This window comes from Thalassophryne amazonica, chromosome 11 (genome assembly GCF_902500255.1).
Source record: "Thalassophryne amazonica chromosome 11, fThaAma1.1, whole genome shotgun sequence".
Lineage (NCBI taxonomy): Eukaryota > Metazoa > Chordata > Actinopteri > Batrachoidiformes > Batrachoididae > Thalassophryne > Thalassophryne amazonica.
In genome coordinates, this window is record NC_047113.1 from 7,844,225 (window position 1) to 7,867,121 (window position 22,897).

At 44.0% G+C, this 22,897-nt stretch overlaps 1 protein-coding gene across 1 annotated transcript in view; it reads right to left on the minus strand.

Annotated features, from left to right (window-relative positions):
- Positions 1-22,897, minus strand: part of LOC117520523 (microtubule-associated tumor suppressor 1-like) — a 76,434-nt gene that overhangs the window by 23,550 nt on the left and 29,987 nt on the right. The window contains 1 exon segment of the mRNA XM_034181850.1: positions 14,470-14,755. Coding sequence (XP_034037741.1) covers positions 14,470-14,755 — 286 coding nt within the window.

Below are 22,897 nucleotides of genomic sequence, written 5' to 3' on the forward strand. Positions count from 1 at the left end.
GCCCCTCAAAACAGTTTTGTGCATTGGTTCATGTGGGTGCATGGATTGTGGGAATAGTACTCCCTACATTTTCAGAACAGCCACTGTTGGACGATGCAAATGACAGTGATCTCTCTAATGATTAAAACTGACTGCCAAACTTTGGTTCCTTGACCTTAGTAATTGCATCCCTACTTCTGAAGAATGACACTCAAATAAGGAAGTGAGAGTGATCTTTTTAATGCCCAAAACAAAAACAAAAAATACTTCAACATTTAATATTTAAGTGTGCTATTTATATTGTTGAACTCATTTCAGAATTTTCAATGATTTTCTCGCAATTCTTGAACACTTTGGTCTTTCATTAATAGCCTGATGCAATTTTAATGTATCCAGGAACTGCAGCAATCACCAAGTTTCACAAATTTTGCAGGTTTTACACAAGTTAAATGTTAATTTATCCTCCAATGGGTTTGCTACCATCACCTGTTTAAAAAAAAAAAAAAGTGAAGGTGCGCTGACACTTACAACTTTGACATCGTCATGACGATGCCACCCGGTATGTTCCCAGGTGGATGCCGCTCTTTGTTGCACTGGATGCTACGGGCTGTGTGCTGGACGCTGCATTTATAAAATAACTATTTTGCAGCGGATTAATCTTTTTTTTTCCCCTCAGAGTTGGCTGTTGAAAATGCATCTAATAGCTTCTGGAACCACAGAGGACTGCTCCAGCAGCAGCTTTTTTTTTTCTCGCTATAGTCTGTTTGCTTGGTTCTCCGCTTAATGAGGCGGAGAATGCATTGGAGCTAACTATTTGTAATGTTTATATTGTAATGGCTTGGTAAAACAGTTGCATGTTCTTTCCTTCTTATTAGTAGCTGTAAAAGTATGTTTATGATAGATTTAGCATCTCCTTATAATCCTTCCAATGAGCTGCGCTCTGATGCGTTGCACTGCCGCAATCACTCACACTCGCAGTGTTGGGACTTATTTGCACAATGTTCACTTGAAGTTCACGGAGATTTTGAACATTTCAAAATTTTCTTTGCGCAAGTGCATGATGCCGCACACAGTTTACAATGAGTTTGAGATGAGCTTACTCTTCTGCATGACAGAGTGCGTGCAAGTGCATGGAACAAAGTCATGCAAGTGTCAGGGAGCCTATAGTCTGCTTTAGAATTTGCAGTAGTTTTGAATAACAATGCCTTAAATTCAAACAATATGTAAGACAAAGGGATGAATTTTACATTTGAGTACAGGATCTTCTACCTCAAAGCTTTAACTTCTTCTGTTTGTTGTGAAAGTGTAGGTACACGGACCCACAACAGGGGGCGCAATGAACGGACAATGGAGAAAAGTAAGAACAAGTTTTACTGTTGTGAAAATAGCACAACTGATACAACAATTAGCAATTTGTAAGCCGAAATCTGCTGGTGTCTTGTGGGCAGGCCCGAAGGTAGGAGACGTCCGTCCTAGTTGAACCGGAACCACCCAGATCTCCTCTGCCACCGAAACCCAGAAGTACTGGAACCGCCAAGTCCCGAATTCCCAGGTGGCCACTGCCTCCGCTCGTCGGATCCGGTACTGCTGGCGGGAAAGAACACAAACACACAGGTTGGGATGCGACCGCACCCAGTAGATGAGAGGGGCAAAGCCGCCTCCACCTCTTGTCACACTGAAGCAGGAAAGGTGAGTACTTATCCGAACACTTGGCCTTCCGCTGTCCTGAAAAGTTTATAATGTATTGTCACAAAGATACAGTATCTGTTGCAGAGGTGATTACCTTAAACTCAAGGTGATATCTCGGCACTGAGGTGGAGACGCTGTCCTGCTGATATACCTCCGTACTGAGTGAAGTCAGCTGTGTCCAGTAATGGTGACAGCTGTCATCCTGGCTGCTCTCATCAGGCGGCGGCGCCCTCTGGTGCCTGGAGCCCGCACTCCAGGCAGGGCGCCCTCTGGTGGTGATGGGCCAGCAGTACCTCCTCTTCAGCGGCCCACACACAACAGGACCCCCCCCTCAACGGGCGCCTCCTGGCGCACGACCGGGCTTCTCCGGATGGCGACGGTAAAAGTCGGCCAGGAGGGCCGGGTCCAGGATGAAGCTCCTCTTCACCCAGGAGCGTTCTTCGGGGCCGTACCCCTCCCAGTCCACCAGGTACTGAAGACCCCGGCCCATTCGACGGACATCGAGGAGCCGACGCACGGTCCAAGCCGGTTCCCCGTCGATGATCCGGGCAGGAGGTGGTGCCGGACCCGGGGTGCAGAGGGGTGAGGTGTGATGGGGTTTTATCCGGGAGACGTGAAACACTGGGTGAATCCGCAGTGAGGCCGGAAGCTGAAGCCTCACTGCGGCGGGATTGATGACTTTGAGGACTTTGAAGGGACCGATGTATCGTTCTTGGAGCTTGGGGGAGTCCACTTGAAGGGGAATGTCCTTGGTGGACAACCACACTGCCTGCCCAGGATGATACGTGGGAGCCGGGGCCCGCCGCCGGTCTGCATGTGTCTTCGCCCTCGTCCGGGCCTTCAACAAGGCAGAGCGGGCGGCACGCCACACCCGACGGCACCTCCGTAGGTGGGCCTGGACCGAGGGCACACCGACCTCTCCCTCGACCACCGGAAACAAGGGGGGCTGATACCCCAAGCACACCTCAAACGGGGAGAGGCCGGTGGCAGATGACACTTGGCTGTTGTGAGCGTACTCGATCCAGGCCAGGTGGGTACTCCAGGCCGTCGGGTGCGCGGCTGTCACACAGCGTAGTGTCTGCTCCAATTCCTGATTCGCCCGCTCTGCTTGCCCGTTGGTCTGGGGGTGATACCCAGACGAGAGGCTGACCGTGGCCCCCAGTTCCCGGCAAAAACTCCTCCAGACGTGTGAGGTGAACTGGGGACCGCGATCAGAGACGATGTCTGATGGGATGCCATGCAGACGGACGACGTGGTGGACCAGGAGGTCCGCTGTCTCCTGGGCCGTTGGAAGCTTCGGGAGGGCCACGAAGTGGGCCGCCTTGGAGAAACGGTCCACTATCGTGAAGACGACGGTGTTTCCCTGGGACGGCGGGAGACCCGTGACGAAGTCCAGGCCGATATGGGACCAGGGGCGATGAGGCACGGGCAGTGGCTGTAGCTGCCCTGAGGTCTTCTTGTGGTCAGCCTTGCCCCTGGCGCAGGTGGTACAGGCCTGGATGTAGTCCCGGACGTCGGCTTCCAGGGATGCCCACCAGAAGCGTTGCCGGACGACTGTCATGGTCCTTCGCACCCCTGGGTGACAGGAGAGCTTAGAACCGTGACAGAAGTCCAGGACTGCAGCCCTAGCCTCTGGTGGGACGTATAGTTTGTCCTTTGGTCCGTTTCCGGGGTCCGGGACACGGGTCAGGGCCTCCCGGACGGTCTTCTCCACGTCCCAGGTGAGGGCGGCCACGATAGCGGACTCCGGGATGATGGGATCCGGGGGATCCGACGGTTCCGTTTTGACTTCATCCTCGTGCACCCGGGACAATGCGTCCGATCTTTGATTCTTGGTCCCGGGGCGGTAGGTAATCCGGAAGTCAAAACGGCCAAAGAACAGTGACCAGCGGGCTTGCCTGGGGTTCAGACGCTTAGCGGTCCTGATGTACTCCAGGTTCCGATGGTCAGTTAAAACCGTGAATGGCACGGCTGTTCCCTCCAACAGATGTCTCCACTCTTCGAGGGCCTCTTTCACAGCAAGGAGTTCCCGATTGCCGACGTCATAATTCCGTTCAGCGGGGGTCAACCTGCGAGAGAAATAGGCACACGGGTGAAGGACCTTATCGGTCTTCCCGCTCTGGGAGAGCACCGCTCCTATCCCTGAGTCCGAGGCATCCACTTCAACCACTAACTGGCGGCTAGGATCGGGCTGCACCAGAACTGGTGCAGACGAGAAGCGCCGTTTCAACTCCTTGAACGCGGCCTCGCACCGGTCCGACCAGGTGAAGGGAACTTTTGGAGAGGTCAGGGCTGTCAGGGGGCTAACTACCTGACTGTAGCCCTTAATGAACCTCCTATAGAAATTAGCAAAGCCGAGGAACTGTTGCAGCTTCCTACGGCTTGTGGGTTGGGGCCAATCTCTCACCGCCGCAACCTTGGCCGGATCCGGGGCGACGGAGTTAGAGGAGATGATAAACCCCAGGAAGGACAAAGAAGTGCGGTGGAACTCACACTTCTCGCCCTTCACAAACAGACGGTTCTCCAACAACCGCTGCAGGACCTGACGGACATGCCGGACATGAGTCTCAGGATCCGGGGAAAAGATGAGTATATCGTCTAGATATACGAAGACGAACCGGTGCAGGAAGTCCCGCAAGACATCGTTTACCAACGCTTGGAAGGTCGCGGGAGCATTAGTGAGACCGAACGGCATGACCAGGTACTCAAAATGACCTAAGGGGGTGTTAAATGCCGTCTTCCATTCGTCTCCCTTCCGAATCCGAACCAAATGATACGCATTCCTAAGATCCAGCTTGGTGAAAATCTTGGCTCCATGCAAGGGGGTGAACACTGAATCCAACAAGGGCAACGGGTATCGGTTGCGGACCGTGATCTCGTTCAACCCCCTGTAATCAATGCATGGACGAAGTCCGCCATCTTTTTTACCCACAAAAAAGAAACCTGCGCCCATCGGTGAGGTGGAATTCCGGATCAACCCGGCGGCTAATGAGTCCCGGATGTAGGTCTCCATTGATTCGCGTTCCGGCCGTGAGAGGTTGTACAGCCTACTGGACGGGAACTCACTGCCTGGAACCAAATCAATGGCACAATCGTACGGGCGGTGGGGAGGAAGCGTGAGAGCCAGATCCTTGCTGAACACGTCAGCGAGGTCATGGTACTCCGCTGGCACCGCCTTCAGATTGGGCGGGACTCGGACCTCCTCCTTAGCTTGGGAGCCGGGAGGAACCGAGGAACCGAGACACTCCCGATGGCAGGTTTCGCTCCACTGCACCACTACCCCGGACGGCCAATCAATCTGGGGATTGTGCTTAAGCATCCATGGAAACCCTAAAACCACACGGGAGGTGGCCTGAGTTACGAAGAACTCGATCACCTCCCGGTGGTTACCTGACACCACCAGAGTTACTGGAGGTGTCTTATGCGTGATTGGTGGGAGTAGGGAGCCATCTAGTGCTCGAACCTGCACAGGCGAGGTAAGAGCCACCAGAGGGAGCCCTATCTCCCTGGCCCATCTGCTGTCAAGCAGATTCCCCTCAGAGCCCGTGTCCACCAGTGCTGGGGCCTTCAGGGTCGAATCCTCATACAGGATTGTGACTGGGAGTCGTGTAGCAATGTGGGTGTGTCCCACGTGAATGTTTTGGCCCACCCCTGGCCCAGTCTCTAAGGGCGGGCGTTGGAGTTTAACCGCTCGGGGCAGTCGTTTGCCATATGCTCACTCGAGCCACAAACATAACAAGCTCCGTGGGCCCGCCTCCTTTGTGCTCCAGGTGCCCTAAATGTTGCCCTGCTCGTGTCCATAGCTTCGTCAGCAGGGGGAGCCGTAAGCGCACGGAGCGCAGGAACAGAGGAGCGTGGGGAGGGCGGAGCTCGATCGGACCCGGAAGGGAGAGGGACGACGCGTGCCTGGCCACGCCCTTCGCCTCGTTCCCGACGGCGTTCTTCTAACTGGTTGTCGAGTCGTATGACTAGATCAATGAGCCCATCTAAATCTCGCGGTTCGTCCTTAGCCACCAGGTGCTCTTTTAGGACCAGAGACAGCGCGGAGGGCAGTGCTATTCCAGCCGGATCTCGCCGCCGCGATGCGGAAGGCGACTGCATAGGCAGCTGCGCTCCGACGTCCCTGTCGCATGGACAGTAGTGCGGTTGAAGCGGACTCTCCTCTGTTGGGATGATCGAACACCGTTCTGAGCTCCCGTACAAACCCATCGTATGTATGAAGGAGCCGAGAGTTCTGCTCCCAGAGCGCTGTAGCCCAAGCGCGTGCCTCCCCGCGAAGCAGGTTTATCACATAAGCTACTTTGCTAGCATCAGTCGCGTACATCACGGGACGCTGAGCGAAGACGAGCGAACACTGCATAAGAAAGTCCGCGCACGTCTCCACACAGCCTCCGTACGGTTCTGGAGGGCTTATGTATGCTTCTGGGGACGGAGGGAGGGACCGTTGAACGACCAGTGGAACGTTACTTTCGCGCGCAGGGTCCTCGGGAGGGAGAGCCACAGCGGCGCCCGAAGGGCGTGCCTCCACTTGTGCGGCGAGAGCCTCCACCCTGCGGTTTAGGAGAACGTGTTGCTCGGTCATTAAATCGATCCGAGAGGTGAAAGCGGTGAGGATCCGCTGCAACTCACCGATTACCCCTCCCGAAGCCTCCGCCACGTCTTGGTCTTCCAGTGGCCGTTCAACAGCCGGTTGACGCCCCTCGGGATCCATGACGCTGGCCGAGATATCCTGTTGTGAAAGTGTAGGTACACGGACCCACAACAGGGGGCGCAATGAACGGACAATGGAGAAAAGTAAGAACAAGTTTTACTGTTGTGAAAATAGCACAACTGATACAACAATTAGCAATTTGTAAGCCGAAATCTGCTGGTGTCTTGTGGGCAGGCCCGAAGGTAGGAGACGTCCGTCCTAGTTGAACCGGAACCACCCAGATCTCCTCTGCCACCGAAACCCAGAAGTACTGGAACCGCCAAGTCCCGAATTCCCAGGTGGCCACTGCCTCCGCTCGTCGGATCCGGTACTGCTGGCGGGAAAGAACACAAACACACAGGTTGGGATGCGACCGCACCCAGTAGATGAGAGGGGCAAAGCCGCCTCCACCTCTTGTCACACTGAAGCAGGAAAGGTGAGTACTTATCCGAACACTTGGCCTTCCGCTGTCCTGAAAAGTTTATAATGTATTGTCACGAAGATACAGTATCTGTTGCAGAGGTGATTACCTTAAACTCAAGGTGATATCTCGGCACTGAGGTGGAGACGCTGTCCTGCTGATATACCTCCGTACTGAGTGAAGTCAGCTGTGTCCAGTAATGGTGACAGCTGTCATCCTGGCTGCTCTCATCAGGCGGCGGCGCCCTCTGGTGCCTGGAGCCCGCACTCCAGGCAGGGCGCCCTCTGGTGGTGATGGGCCAGCAGTACCTCCTCTTCAGCGGCCCACACACAACACTGTTGTTGGATTAATGATATTCAAGAACATATAAATGTCACCTTTAATGCAATAATAGGACCTTACTGATGTTTAATACATGAAAAGATAGATAAGGAAAAAATTTACACTGAAAGGAAAAAACGAGAAAATTTCTTTGAAGGAAAAAAAAAATGGTAGCAGTCGCTGCCACAATAATTCCATCAAAAACAATAAATCTTACAGTATAAAACAGTTGTAATTTTAAAATAATAATAAGAGTCATCAAGAGATGACATATCCCCCTTATCCCCACAAATTAGCAAAACAAAGTGTTGCGGGGGATCACCCAAGTACACCCTTACGCTAAATATGAATTAAATTGGTCAAATGGTTCTTGAGATATCGCGCTAACAAGCGAGAAGGGACAGACATGCTGATTGCTATATCCCCCCATATTTTATACAGGGAGGATAAAAAGGGGAACAGGGTACAGACCGCTTCCAACTAGGGGCATTCGGTTTGGAAGCAAACACACTAACTGCTTGTGCTACCATCTGTCACATAATGTGAATTAGTCTGAAAATGTATTTAAAATTCAGACTGTTTTCTCTTATTGGTATATGGTACTACACAGAAATGACATTTTTCATAAGTCCTCATATTAACATATTTACTACAATAGAGTAAAAAAATATATATATTTTTAAGCAATATGATATATAACTCATTGTATTTTCAGAGTGGCTCCTGTTGTGTGATGACAACAGTGGTGCAAACAAAAAGCATGCTCATTTCCCAAGTGAAATATCCCAAGTTCAAGGCGGATCAGAAAAGTCCACACATTTACAGCACAAAGTTGGTAAAAGAGGAAATTGTACAGCCTACCTTTAATTTGGAGGTGATGATTGTAGAAAGAAAAGAGCAAATTAGTCCACAAAGCATAATCCAGAGACGGAGAACTTTAAAACTGTCACCCACATCATTGCATGACAATGAGTTACAGAGCTGCAGAAGCATAAATCAGGCTTTAAATTAATTAAATAAGTCATCATAAATTGTAAATTTATGTCAATTGGAGGTGATGGTCTAGTGGTTACGGTGTTGGGCTTGAGTTCAGAAGATCATGTGTTCAAATCCCCACCTGACTGGAAACAATTTTGGCCTTTAATCCCCTATTGCTCCCGGTGTGTAGTGAGCGCCTTGTATGGCAGCACCCTGACATCGGGGTGAATGTGAGGCATAATTGTAAAGCGCTTTGAGCGTCTGATGCAGATGGAAAAGCGCTATATAAATACAGTCCATTTACCATTCAATTTGACAGCGCAAATATTTTTAATATACTCAACAAAAATATAAACGCAACACTTTTGGTTTTGCTCCTTTTGTATGAGATGAACTCAAAGATCTAAAACTTTTTCCACATACACAATATCACCATTTCCCTCAAATATTGTTCACAAACCAGTCTAAATCTGTGATAGTGAGCACTTCTCCTTTGCTGTGATAATCCATCTCACCTCACAGGTGTGCCATATCAAGATGCTGATTAGACACCATGATTAGTGCACAGGTGTGCCTTAGACTGCTCACAATAAAAGGCCACTCTGAAAGGTGCAGTTTTATCACACAGCACAATGCCACAGATGTCGCAAGATTTCAGGGAGCGTGCAATTGGCATGCTGACAGCAGGAATGTCAACCAGAGCTGTTGCTCGTGTATTGAATGTTCATTTCTCTACCATAAGCCATCTCCAAAGGCGTTTCAGAGAATTTGGCAGTACATCCAACCAGCCTCACAACCGCAGACCACGTGTAACCACACCAGCCCAGGACCTCCACATCCAGCATGTTCACCTCCAAGATCGTCTGAGACCAGCCACTCGGACAGCTGCTGAAACAATCGGTTTGCATAACCAAAGAATTCCTGCACAAACTGTCAGAAACCATCTCAGGGAAGCTCATCTGCATGCTCGTTGTCCTCATTGGGGTCTCGACCTGACTCCAGTTCGTCGTCGTAACCGACTTGAGTGGGCAAATGCTCACATTCGCTGGCGTTTGGCACGTTGGAGAGGTGTTCTCTTCACGGATGAATCCCAGTTCACACTGCTCAGGGCAGATGGCAGACAGCGTGTGTGGCGTCGTGTGGGTGAGCGGTTTTCTGATGTCAATGTTGTGGATCGAGTGGCACATGGTGGCGGTGGGGTTATGGTATGGGCAGGCGTCTGTTAAGGACGAAGAACACAGGTGCATTTTATTGATGGCATTTTGAATGCACAGAGATACTGTGACGAGAACCTGAGGCCCATTGTTGTGCCAACATCCAAGAACATCACCTCATGTTGCAGCAGGATAATGCACGGCCCCATGTTGCAAGGATCTGTACACAATTCTTGGAAGCTGAAAATGTCCCAGTTCTTGCATGGCCGGCATACTCACCGGACATGTCACCCATTGAGCATGTTTGGGATGCTCTGGACCAGCGTATACGACAGCGTGTACCAGTTCCTGCCAATATCCAGCAACTTCGCACAGCCATTGAAGAGGAGTGGACCAACATTCCACAGGCCACAACTGACAACCTGATCAACTCTATGCGAAGGAGATGTGTTGCACTGCATGAGGCAAATGGTGGTGACACCAGATACTGACTGGTATCCCCCCCCCCAATAAAACAAAACTGCACCTTTCAGAGTGGCCTTTTATTGTGGGCAGTCTAAGGCACACCTGTGCACTAATCATGGTGTCTAATCAGCATCTTGATATGGCACACCTGTAAGGTGGGATGGATTATGCCATAGGTATTACAGGCACTGTGCTGCGGTGGTCTGAATCATATTTATCTAATAGATTACAATTTGTTCATGTAAATGGGGAATCTTCTTCACAGACTAAGGTTAATTATGGAGTTCCACAAGGTTCTGTGCTAGGACCAATTTTATTCACTTTATACATGCTTCCCTTAGGCAGTATTATTAGACGGTATTGCTTAAATTTTCATTGTTACGCAGATGATACCCAGCTTTATCTGTCCATGAAGCCAGAGGACACACACCAATTAGCTAAACTGCAGGATTGTCTTACAGACATAAAGACATGGATGACCTCTATTTTCCTGCTTTTAAACTCAGATAAAACTGAAGTTATTGTACTTGTCCCCACAAATCTTAGAAACATGGTGTCTAACCAGATCCTTACTCTGGATGGCATTACCCTGACCTCTAGTAATACTGTGAGAAATCTTGGAGTCATTTTTGATCAGGATATGTCCTTCAGTGCACATATTAAGCAAATATGTAGGACTGCTTTTTTACATTTGCGCAATATCGCTAAAATTAGAAAGGTCTTATCTCAGAGTGATGCTGAAAAACTAATTCATGCATTTATTTCCTCTAGGCTGGACTATTGTAATTCATTATTATCAGGTTGTCCTAAAAGTTCCCTGAAAATCCTTCAGTTAATTCAAAATGCTGCAGCTAGAGTACTAACGGGGACTAGAAGGAGAGAGCATATCTCACCCATATTGGCCTCCTGTTAATTCTAGAATAGAATTTAAAATTCTTCTTCTTACTTATAAGGTTTTGAATAATCAGGTCCCATCTTATCTTAGGGACCTCGTAGTACCATATCACCCCAATAGAGCGCTTCGCTCTCAGACTGCAGGCTTACTTGTAGTTCCTAGGGTTTGTAAGAGTAGAATGGGAGGCAGAGCCTTCAGCTTTCAGGCTCCTCTCCTGTGGAACCAGCTCCCAATTCAGATCAGGGAGACAGACACCCTCTCTACTTTTAAGATTAGGCTTAAAACTTTCCCTTTTGCTAAAGCTTATAGTTAGGGCTGGATCAGGTGACCCTGAACCATCCCTTAGTTATGCTGCTATAGACGTAGACTGCTGGGGGGTTCCCATGATGCATTGTTTCTTTCTCTTTTTGCTCTGTATGCACCACTCTGCATTTAATCATTAGTGATCGATCTCTGCTCCCCTCCACAGCATGTCTTTTTCCTGGTTCTCTCCCTCAGCCCCAACCAGTCCCAGCAGAAGACTGCCCCTCCCTGAGCCTGGTTCTGCTGGAGGTTTCTTCCTGTTAAAAGGGAGTTTTTCCTTCCCACTGTAGCCAAGTGCTTGCTCACGGGGTCGTTTTGACCGTTGGGGTTTTACATGATTATTGTATGGCCTTGCCTTACAATATAAAGCGCCTTGGGGCAACTGTTTGTTGTGATTTGGCGCTATATAAAAAAATTGATTGATTGATTGATTGAATTGACATCTCTCGTGTTGGAGCCATGATTCATGTCAGTCCACTTGGTGCAACAGCTCTCCAAGGTGTGATCACTCCTTTTTAGATGCAGACTAACAAGCAGATCTGATTTGATGCAGGTGTTAGTTTTAGGGATGAAAAGTTACAGGGTGATTCCATAATTTATTCCTGAGAATTGAGTGAGTCCATATTTTTTTCCCTCTGCTTGGTATAAAAAAAAGTAACCATTACTGACTGACAATTTTTTTTTCTTAATTTCTTATAGTGTTTCTTAAAGCCAGAAAGTTGCCATTTGAAAAACTTTAGTTTTGTGTCATGTCTGTGATCTGCTTTTTTTCTACAAAATTAAACAACTGAATGAACATCCTCCGAGGCCGGTGATTCCATAATTATTGCCAGGGATTGTATAAGTTTATTGCCGAATAAAATAAAATAAAATTCTGGAAGCAGCGGATTTCTGCGGCGGATCTCTCTCAGCGCCACGGTGCCGTGAGGCTTCTTCACACCGACGTTGAAGCTTCTGCAATCATTTGCCAAATGCACGAAGTGTAATCACAGCGGCCACCACATCATAATCCAGAATGGCAGCGGGACACAAAATGACGTGACCAATACTTCACATGAAAACTCTCTATACACCTGGGTTTGAATCTTGCTCATATGGTGAAGAAGCTTAATCTGCAATGTCTAAATTCAAATTTATGAATTTATATGTCATCTTTATCAAAAGCAGGAAATCACAGTATTAATAGCCAGTTTCTCTGTATATTTATAAACTGTTACAGAAACAGCTCACCCGTGTCACTTTTGTAAACATTACACAAAATGAACGCACAAAAATATTAAATAAAATAAAATCTCACACAGTCATCTTTAACAAAAGCACTGTTTTTGTGCTGTTAATCACAGTGTCTATCACTGAATTAAGTCACAGTTTAACTGAGCCAACGGCTCACTATTTGCATTCACAAACAACAAATACACCAAAAATAAATTAATAAATATACTGACCTTTAAACTGTTTAATCAATCAATTCAATCAATCAATTTTTTTATATAGCGCCAAATCACAACAAACAGTTGCCCCAAGGCGCTTCATATTGTAAGGCAAGGCCATACAATAATTATGTAAAACCCCAACGGTCAAAACGACCCCCTGTGAGCAAGCACTTGGCTACAGTGGGAAGGAAAAACTCCCTTTTAACAGGAAGAAACCTCCAGCAGAACCAGGCTCAGGGAGGGGCAGTCTTCTGCTGGGACTGGTTGGGGCTGAGGGAGAGAACCAGGAAAAAGACATGCTGTGGAGGGGAGCAGAGATCGATCACTAATGATTAAATGCAGAGTGGTGCATACAGAGCAAAAAGAGAAAGAAACACTCAGTGCATCATGGGAACCCCCCAGCAGTCTACGTCTATAGCAGCATAACTAAGGGATGGTTCAGGGTCACCTGATCCAGCCCTAACTATAAGCTTTAGCAAAAGGGAAAGTTTTAAGCCTAATCTTAAAAGTAGAGAGGGTGTCTGTCTCCCTGATCTGAATTGGGAGCTGGTTCCACAGGAGAGGAGCCTGAAAGCTGAAGGCTCTGCCTCCCATTCTACTCTTACAAACCCTAGGAACTACAAGTAAGCCTGCAGTCTGAGAGCGAAGCGCTCTATTGGGGTGATATGGTACTACGAGGTCACTAAGATAAGATGGGACCTGATTATTCAAAACCTTATAAGTAAGAAGAAGAATTTTAAATTCTATTCTAGAATTAACAGGAAGCCAATGAAGAGAGGCCAATATGGGTGAGATAGATATTTTGGCTCTTTACGCGGGTATGTTGCTTCAAAAACTTTTTTTTTTCCCCCTCATTTAAATTTTTCTCCTCTGCATCCAGCACTGCAGAAGCAGAAGAAGAAAAAGCAGAAGCAGAAGAAGCAGCAGCTCTTCTTCTATTGTGTTTAACGGCAGCCGACATCCTTACTGGTGCAGTGCTGCCACCTTCTGCATCAAACCGTTATAGCAGCACTGTCCGTTACAGCACCAGTGTCATGCGATTGACTGGAACGCAGCTGGCGATCGACCAACTCTACACCCAAAGCGATCAAAGAGAACAATGAGATTATTAACCATCAGATGACAAATTAAAACCTCTGAAATCATACTAAAGTCAGTTTTAAGCCGAAACGAAGCCATTTTAAGCAGAAACGAGGCGATAATCGGTGAGTCACTACTGACGCTCCGAAATTACATATGCGCAGCAGCAGCATGTCAGACTCAGACATGCTGCTGTGGCGCTCTGATTGGTCCCTCGTCTTTAATTATGAAATAATGCTTAACCTATGTGGAAATGATTGTTGCACAAAAGCTTCAGATATCCATTGCTGATAATCGGTGAATTGCTGCTAACGCTCCGAAATGACATGTGCAGTGAAGGCAGGACGGACCGATTTTTAGGGGGGACCATTCAGTCGGTGACACCTGCCCGATGGCCCTCAGGGCCTAGAAAGAACTTCCTTCTTGCTTTAAATAGAATTTATTTTTGAACCTGGACTGCGTCAGCTGTTGCGTAGAAGATGACAACAGAACTGCTTTGTGCTGAAAAAGTTCCAATTATCTGTATGTAGCCCTGCATCCAATAGTCACTCCCCCATGCCATTACTGTAAATAGTAACACCACTCTGTTTTCCTCGCCTCAGGTTTCATTTCAACCCTGTTTTGGAATCACTCATGCAAAACCGACATGAGTTTTCTGTGATGTCCCACAAATGGTAAGCAGTTGTAACGCTGTATCTTCATACATTTGAGATCAGATGCATTCTCATGCTTGAAATGCACCAGAGTTTGCTTGAATTTGGATCAAGACCACCCTCAACAAGAGATCTCATTCTAGTGCTAAATAAAGTGGGATTACTGGGCTCATTTGATCACAATGAAACTAACTTAATTTCAAAACACAGCTGGTTCCAATTATATACGTCAAGAGAACTAATTATATCAGTTAAAATATAAATTTCTAACTTTTACCATGAAATACCTTATTTCATAAATTTGTAAAAGTCTTACATTTTTGAAGATGAGTAAATGAAAGAAGATAATGAACATACTGGCAGCCATAATAACCACAAACCAGACTGCCAGAAACTAAAACATCCTACCTGTTTCAGGATGTGATGCAAAACAATGATGATGGCTTCAAATCTGGAATTATTGATTGCCAAAACTTCCCTCAGCTGCTGGAGCCTCTGCTCTGTCTTTTCACAGTGTGTGGCAAGCACCCCATCTGGAGGTCCCTTCTTCTCATTTGGTTGGGATGGTTGTTCAATGCGATGCTGGTGGGAGTTGCCCTTTAGTCTGTTCTTGTCAGCTGTAAAACAACACGCATCAAGCATTGAGACAACATTGACCATCATCATGCCTCCCTCCATGACTGTTGCATTGGGTCTAAATTACACTTCCACCCGTCCCATACACTCCCACCAATGGCATAAATCTCCAGTGTCAAAAATGGTTGGTCTTGTCGTGCAGCTTCGTGCAGTTGAGTCAGTCATGCTAGTCTAGTTATACAAACATAAAACTGGATTACCTCACTGCAATTACTTCTGTAACCTGATTCAACACAGAGCTCCACAGAGAGAAGACACCAAGGACAGTTTATTTTAGCATGGCTATGCCAGTGTAGCTTTGAGTTGCATCAGCTTTTTGTGTTAAAATATGTCACCCCATTTGAGAACCATCAGCAACATTAATAATTAAGAAAGGTAGTGAATGGGTGGGGGGTGGGGGTGACTGCTACTGAACAGTAACCAGCACCTGAGGAAAATATTGATTTTACTATGAGGGCACTGCATACAGAGTTTTAGATAACAGCCATGAGAACATCTTGTGATGCATCAGGAATAACAGCTCTATTGAGTGGAAAATAGCACTAGTGTCCTGTGGGGATACAGTTATGACCATGTGACTCAGCAGAGCCAAATAAGAATTAATCGCAGATAAATTTAAGTTTCTTATAAATACACAACAATGAAAGCAATAACAGACCTATAATATTAGGGCAGTTGAGTGTCTCCCTCCTGTATTTCCTTATTAATTAGCAGGAGGTGGTAATGGTAGAAAATATTTTTTTTTCAAATATGCTTACATCCACTTCAGAGATTGTGCATTGTGTAATTTGGGAAATAGTTCATATAGGAAGTGGGTGTCTACAATGACAAAAAAAAAAAAAAAAAAACCCACCCAACGCAAAAAAGAAAACTGCAATCTTAACATCTTTAGAAATATTAGAATGTAATTGTTTTGACTTCATGATTAGTTTTGATGAACCCTGCATTGAACACAACATTCAAGTTTATGATATACATAATGCTCTTGTCTTGGTAGTACTTGTTTTAGAGAAGTCACAAAAGCTACATAAGTACTGATATTATTACAGTGACCATGCAATTACACATGTAATTTCAAGTCACAACATGGCAAGTTGTAGTAAATCAAGTGTCATGGCCAAGCCAAAAACAAGATCTCAGGCTAAAGAATTTGATAAAACCTTTGACAATGGTTTATGTTTTTGAAGAGCATGGCCTCCTCCTAAGTTCTGTTATTCACACAGTGTTACTGAAATAAAACCTTTGACAATGGTTTATGTTTTTAAAATTTTTGAAGAGCATGGCCTCCTCCTAAGTTCTGTGATTCACACAGTGTGACTGAAATAAAACCTTTGTGAAAGAATTGTGTTTATAAAGTTTTTGAAGAGCATGGACAAATGTAACACATAGCGGAATAGACAGATAATTGAAAATAGACCATACTTTGTTACATTCAAGGGGTGGGGGGTTATTTCAAGATATAGGATTAATTTTGATGCCAAAATGCTGGTGAATCATTTCCCAAGTGGATGTATTGAAATTCTGACTTGTTTTTTTTACCACCTCCTGATGATTAATATGCAAAAATATACCCTGTCAAAGTATTTATTTTCATGTCCTTGAACCACAAAACTTTGACTATATTTACAGTAAGACATATTAAGCTGGGTACATCATCCCGAAGCATCAGAGCCTCCCAAAATAACATGTAGCTGTGGATGCAATGCGATTGGTGTGGCATGGTAGCTAGAGCAGTGATCACCTGTGCAGAAGATTGCAAGTTCAAGTGGCAACTGATGCCCCCTCCTGCTCACCCAGCAGTAAAATGTGTCCCTGACTGATTTCATTTGGGGAAGCATAGGATGGAACTGACTATCCTACGTCACCATGGTGTGGACTGGGAAACGTACCAATTAAATTTAACTTATATATACACAGTGCCAAGACACAACCAGCCTCAGACCAGACCAGACTAAGTGGGTTGAACATGTGCTTTGGCCATATGAACAACAAAAGCACAACGGAAAATTGAACGTATACCGACAGAAGCATTGTTGCACACAGTGCAGTGTTCACAATAACAGATGAGAACAACCAGGAGGTAAAGGTCGGAAGTCCAGTAAAATAGATTGCAATTCATGAGTCAAATTGTATTGATGTGAGACCAGTCAGTGAAATAGAACATTCACTAATTCTCACTGCAACCCTGATGCATCATCAGCACCCCCACCCACAAACCATCCAACATGAATCCATACAGAAAGGTCACATTTGGACACGACTTCCTCTTAAATCTATTCACATTCCCCAATCCGTTCAGTGCCGATGCTCTCATATGACCAGCCAATTCTCCTGTTATGTTGGGTGGAGATCAATGCAGACATCAGTCAATCAGAACAGCTAATCCACCACATAAGCTTCAACAACAAACTAACAAAAAAACCTGCCACAGCAGTAGAGTCCTATATGTTACAAGCAATCTCCAGGAATTTAGTTTAGATGAGATCAAGTCCATTCCCACCATACTGTGATGAATAAAAGTGAGAGTACAACTAAGTACAAGTTCATTATTATAAGCAAGAGACAACAGACAAGTCTTCAGTAGGGATTTAAATGAACCAACAGAATGAGACCATCTTCTCTCCAAAGCTTGTGAATAACATAATACTGAAAGCTAAGAACAACAACAACAACAAAAAAAACCCAGGGTGTGAAGGAAATGGACATTATGGAAATAAAGCTGAGTACCTCACTGTCACCACTGAATTCTATGCTGCATGTTTTGGACAGACGTCAGCTTCAGTTTCTACAATATTACATATCCTGTTGTACAGTACACCTCAAAGCTAGTTTCTCAGTGGCCTTTCAGTGATTCAGAGCCAAAGTAAACTGCTCAGTATAAATACATCAGGCACAGCCTTTAAGACAAACATTAACGCTGTCGCACAAAGAGAAGTGAATGACAAAACAAGGTTGTTCTACACTACAGTGAGAAAAAAAAATACAAATTAGTCATGTTAAAGCATCAAATTTGAGCAGTTTTACTCGCGCATTTTGGACAAACATAGTATGCATAATGATATTTGTACTATTTATAAATCACAGGAAAGACGAGGATTACAAGAACCAGAAAAACACCTGTATCTACATGTCCAAACTTCAATGTCAAAAATCAGAAATCATCTACAAATATAAGTATTTAAACTGCTATGACTATACTCCACTGTATGCACCATAGTTCTACTTAGACTGCTGTGATAAAGAACTTGGCCATAATTAATTTGGCCATGTGATTTTATTTTGTGTACAATTCAGGCACACAAAATATTTTTTTTTTTTTGCAGTAGCATACTAAATCCACAAATCTATCAAATTGCATTAACAACTGGGTTTAGCTTGACTCGATACACCCAGGGCCTATTATAGTCATCTCTTTTCAATATCATTGCAAAAACAATCATTTTGTAATGTAACCTTGCTTATAGATCTCACACACATGCACACTATGACAAGGTCCAAATATAATCAAAAGCATATAAAGGACGTGACTGAAAGGTTACAAAGCTATAACTGAGGCTCAAACACATTATCTCCAAATATAGAAAACGTGACAATCATCAACCTTGGAAGACCATCCAAAATGACTGTGCACAGTGACAACTCACTCAAGAATTCAAAGGGGGAAAATGTTAAAGAGAACATCAAAGGAACTGCAGACCTCTGCCAAATCAGTAAATGTCATTATTAATGACTCCACAATCAGAAAGAAACTGAGCCAAAATAAACAAAACATGAACACACCTACAATCATGCACAGTGACCGTGTATGTGATGCGTTGCCCTTTCATGGCCTGGTTGAGTTGCAAAAATTTATGGGAAATATGCATGTTTTCTATTTTAAAAAAAAATCTTGAAGGAGAAAGTCTCATCATCCGTTGTGATTTGAAGCTCAAGTACAAGCATGAAAGCAAACATTCATATGAATAACTATTGATTTGAGATGCTGCAGCAGGACCTTAAATGTGTGAATGAAATATGCAGTTTTGCAAAGAAAAATGGTCCAAAACTCTACAAGCGCAATAAGAAAACTGACAGTTATCAAAAGTTTTTGCACAACCAGCTTTTTTATTTATGTTGGCGGTTACTTTTTCTTCAAGGGAAACATTTGTGCTATTTTTTTCTTCAATCAATGAAATTCTATTATATATATACACATACACACACACACACACACACACTAGCGTTCAGAATAATAGTAGTGCTATGACTAAAAAGATTAATCCAGGTTTTGAGTATATTTCTTATTGTTACATGGGAAACAAGGTACCAGTAGATTCAGCAGATTCTCACAAATACAACAAGACCAAGCATTCATGATATGCACAGTCTTAAGGCTATGAAATTGGGCTATTAGTAAAAAAAAAAAGTAGAAAAGGGGGTGTTCACAATAATAGTAGTGTGGCATTCAGTCAGTGAGTTCGTCAATTTTGTGGAACAAACAGGTGTGAATCAGGTGTCCCCTATTTAAGGATGAAGCCAGCACCTGTTGAACATGCTTTTCTCTTTGAAAGCCTGAGGAAAATGGAACGTTCAAGACAATGTTCAGAAGAACAGCGTAGTTTGATTAAAAAGTTGATTGGAGAGGGGAAAACTTATACGCAGGTGCAAAAAATTATAGGCTGTTCATCTACAATGATCTCCAATGCTTTAAAATAGACAAAAAAAAAACCAGAGACGTGTGGAAGAAAACGGAAAACAACCATCAAAATGGATAGAAGAATACCCAGAATGGCAAAGGCTCACTCAATGATCAGCTCCAGGATGATCAAAGACAGTCTGGAGTTACCTGTAAGTGCTGTGACAGTTAGAAGATGCCTATGTGAAGCTAATTTATTTGCAAGAATCCCCCGCAAAGTCCCTCTGTTAAATAAAAGACATGTGCAGAAGAGGTTACAATGTGCCAAAGAACACATCAACTGGCCTAAAGAGAAATGGAGGAATATTTTGTGGACTGATGAGTAAAATTGTTCTTTTTGGATCCAAGGGCCGCAGACAGTTTGTGAGACGACCCCCAAACTCTGAATTCAAGCCACAGTTCACAGTGAAGACAGTGAAGCATGGTGGTGCAAGCATCATGATATGGGCATGTTTCTCCTACTACGGTGTTGAGCCTATATATCACATACCAGGTATCATGGATCAGTTTGGATATGTCAAAATACTTGAAGAGGTCATGTTGCCTTATGCTGAAGTGGACATGCCGTGGAAATGGGTGTTTCAACAAGACAATGACCACAAGCACACTAGTAAACAAGCAAACTCCTGGTTCCAAACCAACAAATGCCTCGCAGATGTGAAGAAATCATGAAAAACTGTGGTTATATAACTAAATACTAGTTTAGTGATTCACAGGATTGAACTATTATTGTGAACACCCCCTTTTCTACTTTTTTTTTTTTTTTTTTTACTAATAGCCCAATTTCATAGCCTTAAGAGTGTGCCTATCACAAATGCTTGGTCTTGTTGGATTTGTGAGAATCTACTGGTACCTTGTTTCCCATGTAACAATAAGAAATATACTCAAAACCTGGATTAATCTTTTTAGTCACATAGCACTATTATTCTGAACACTACTGAATATATATATATAAATAGACATTTTGTGATAATCAGGTTATGATCATTTTATCCTAAATTTTATTTTTATATCTGAAATAAGTGTGACACACACACACACACACACACACACACACACACACACACACACACACACACACAAAACCAACCCCTCAGAAATCAGAAGACAAAATCCTTTACATAGACATCAGACTGCTTAATAATTATATTGTATGCATGTGCTTGTTTTATGCACACATGTAAATTGATGTTCTTTAACATTTTATTTTACATTTCTTGTTTTGTTAAATTAAGTCAATTGGATGACATGCATTTTTTGGCGTTTGAAGAGACAGAGATTGAAGAAACTGCTGTAACTGCTGATTTGCTGTAAGGGATTAATAAAGTATCTACCTATAGGGAATGGTTTAAAGACACAAGGAGAACATTTATGACACTAATCTGAATAGAACAGAAACCATGCTGATTAATATTCAACCACTGCCATGATGCTGTACTTATACAGTTGACCACACATTTGGAAAAGAATCCCCCCCCCCTGCACCAGCCTTAAGAGAAGCTACTATGAATGTTTGTTTGATTTGGGTGCCCCCTGTTGGACATGTATAGAGCAGCAACAAAGTCTCATCATAGCAAAGCAAGAAACAGGCAGCTCCATAGATTCATGCGACTTATTCCCCTACCTACAGAGTAACTCCAAGGTCATTTCACAGCACCGAAAAAATGCTACCGACAGGAAATTATTTGTAGTCATGTCATTAAAGAATTACTTAACTTTTCAAAAACCCAGCAGACAAAAGACATATATATATATACATATATATATATATATATATATACACACACACAAATCCTCCCATTAGTCCTTCTATCCATGAGATTTGTAAGCGTAACTCCTGTTACATCAATTGGTGGATTTTTAATGAAACTTAATCACAGTACACCACATGAAAATGTGCATGAAGGAAAATAATTCTTGCCCCATGTTTTCAAGAAGAGATGGACTTTAGTGTTTAATTGTTGCATCATATATTACTGACTTAAGCGCAATGCCTCTTAAACCAGTGGGTGAATTTAAATTCAATTTCACAAAATGGTAAGGCACCATATGAAAATGCACCTGAAATAAAATTTCACCCTAGTGCATTCAAAGAGACTTTAGGGCACTGCTGCAGAAACCTTCAACTAGCATTCAGCAGACTACTTCTGCGGGAACTGGCCCATGAGCACCCAGGGTATCTAAAAATGACTTATAAGCATATATAACTCTATGCCTGTAAGAATTTATCCAGGCTAAGGAGTCACAAGCAGAATGTGGTCATTTCATAAAAAGACAAATGAAATAATGTTTGGTAAAAGGTGCATTGGCAATTGAGATAAAATTTTGCAAACCCCTGAGGTTTTCAGGGGTGTCTAAATTTATTTATTTTTTAAAAGCTGGTCAAGCAATAATACAGTTATATTAAATAACAGTGTAAGAGAGCCACAAGTAGTACAACTTTTACTACTTTCACAGTTAAGTACAGTATGTGGATCAAAACACTGATCCTTATTCATTTACTTGCATTACTTTCTTATATTTCAACATCAAATGGGTCAAATTAATACGATCATTTATATAAATGACTGTCCTTTTGATAAGGGATTTCAGTACAATCTAAATATAAATCTAAATATATCAGTATAAATTGAAATGGGTATTGCCAAGGTTTCCAAACATTTTAGGTTTTGCTGTCACTATTTCTAAGTCGTGATCCAATTTGGTAAAGTGACTTTGCAGGCTGACAGGTTTTGGAGACCAGTGCAGGAAATATGAAAGCTGAACCCCCTGCTTTGCTGACAAGCAAACAACCATCCTAAAAATAAATCTGAGTTAACAGCCAGCAGCATAGGTCTGTGTCAGAGGTAATACTAACATCATTCGTTTAATTATTATTTCGTCAGTCATGGAGAGTTTTGGAGACCGTAGCATCTCTCAACAATGCAGCAAGACAGACCTTTAAAATAAATATCTATCCGAATGTCAAAACTTGATGCCAGCTGTACGCACCATGCTATAATTTTTACACACATTAAATGTCTTTGAAAACTAGTGTTGAGAAAAAAAAAAAAAAAAAAAGGAGGTAAATGAAAAATAAACTAATGCAGATTCAACATGGCAGGTCTCCAAAATCAATATCACTTCCAGCTGTAAATGTTGGCAGATACCAAAGCACTTAAATTATAGCTCGTAAATCTATAATACAATCGGATGCAATAAGAGGAGGGGAGGGGAAAGAATTCCAGCCCTCTTGATAAGACCAGCCTTTGACAGTTCATTAAAAACAATCTCAAAGTAATGAAGCAGCAGCATCTCCCAGCTTGATGATGGCACGGAGCCGTCGCAGAGATGATACGAATAGAGCGGGAGGGGGGAGACAACAGGAGGCACATGCATAAACTGCGGCCAATTTAATAACTTAATCTTGAAGCCTCCCTCTGCCCTCATGATTCCATCTCTCATATCTTCCCTGATCATCACGCCACCAGCAGACTGGTCTTGGCAAGGTTGTGTCTGATGATATGAAAGCAGCATAAAAGTGTA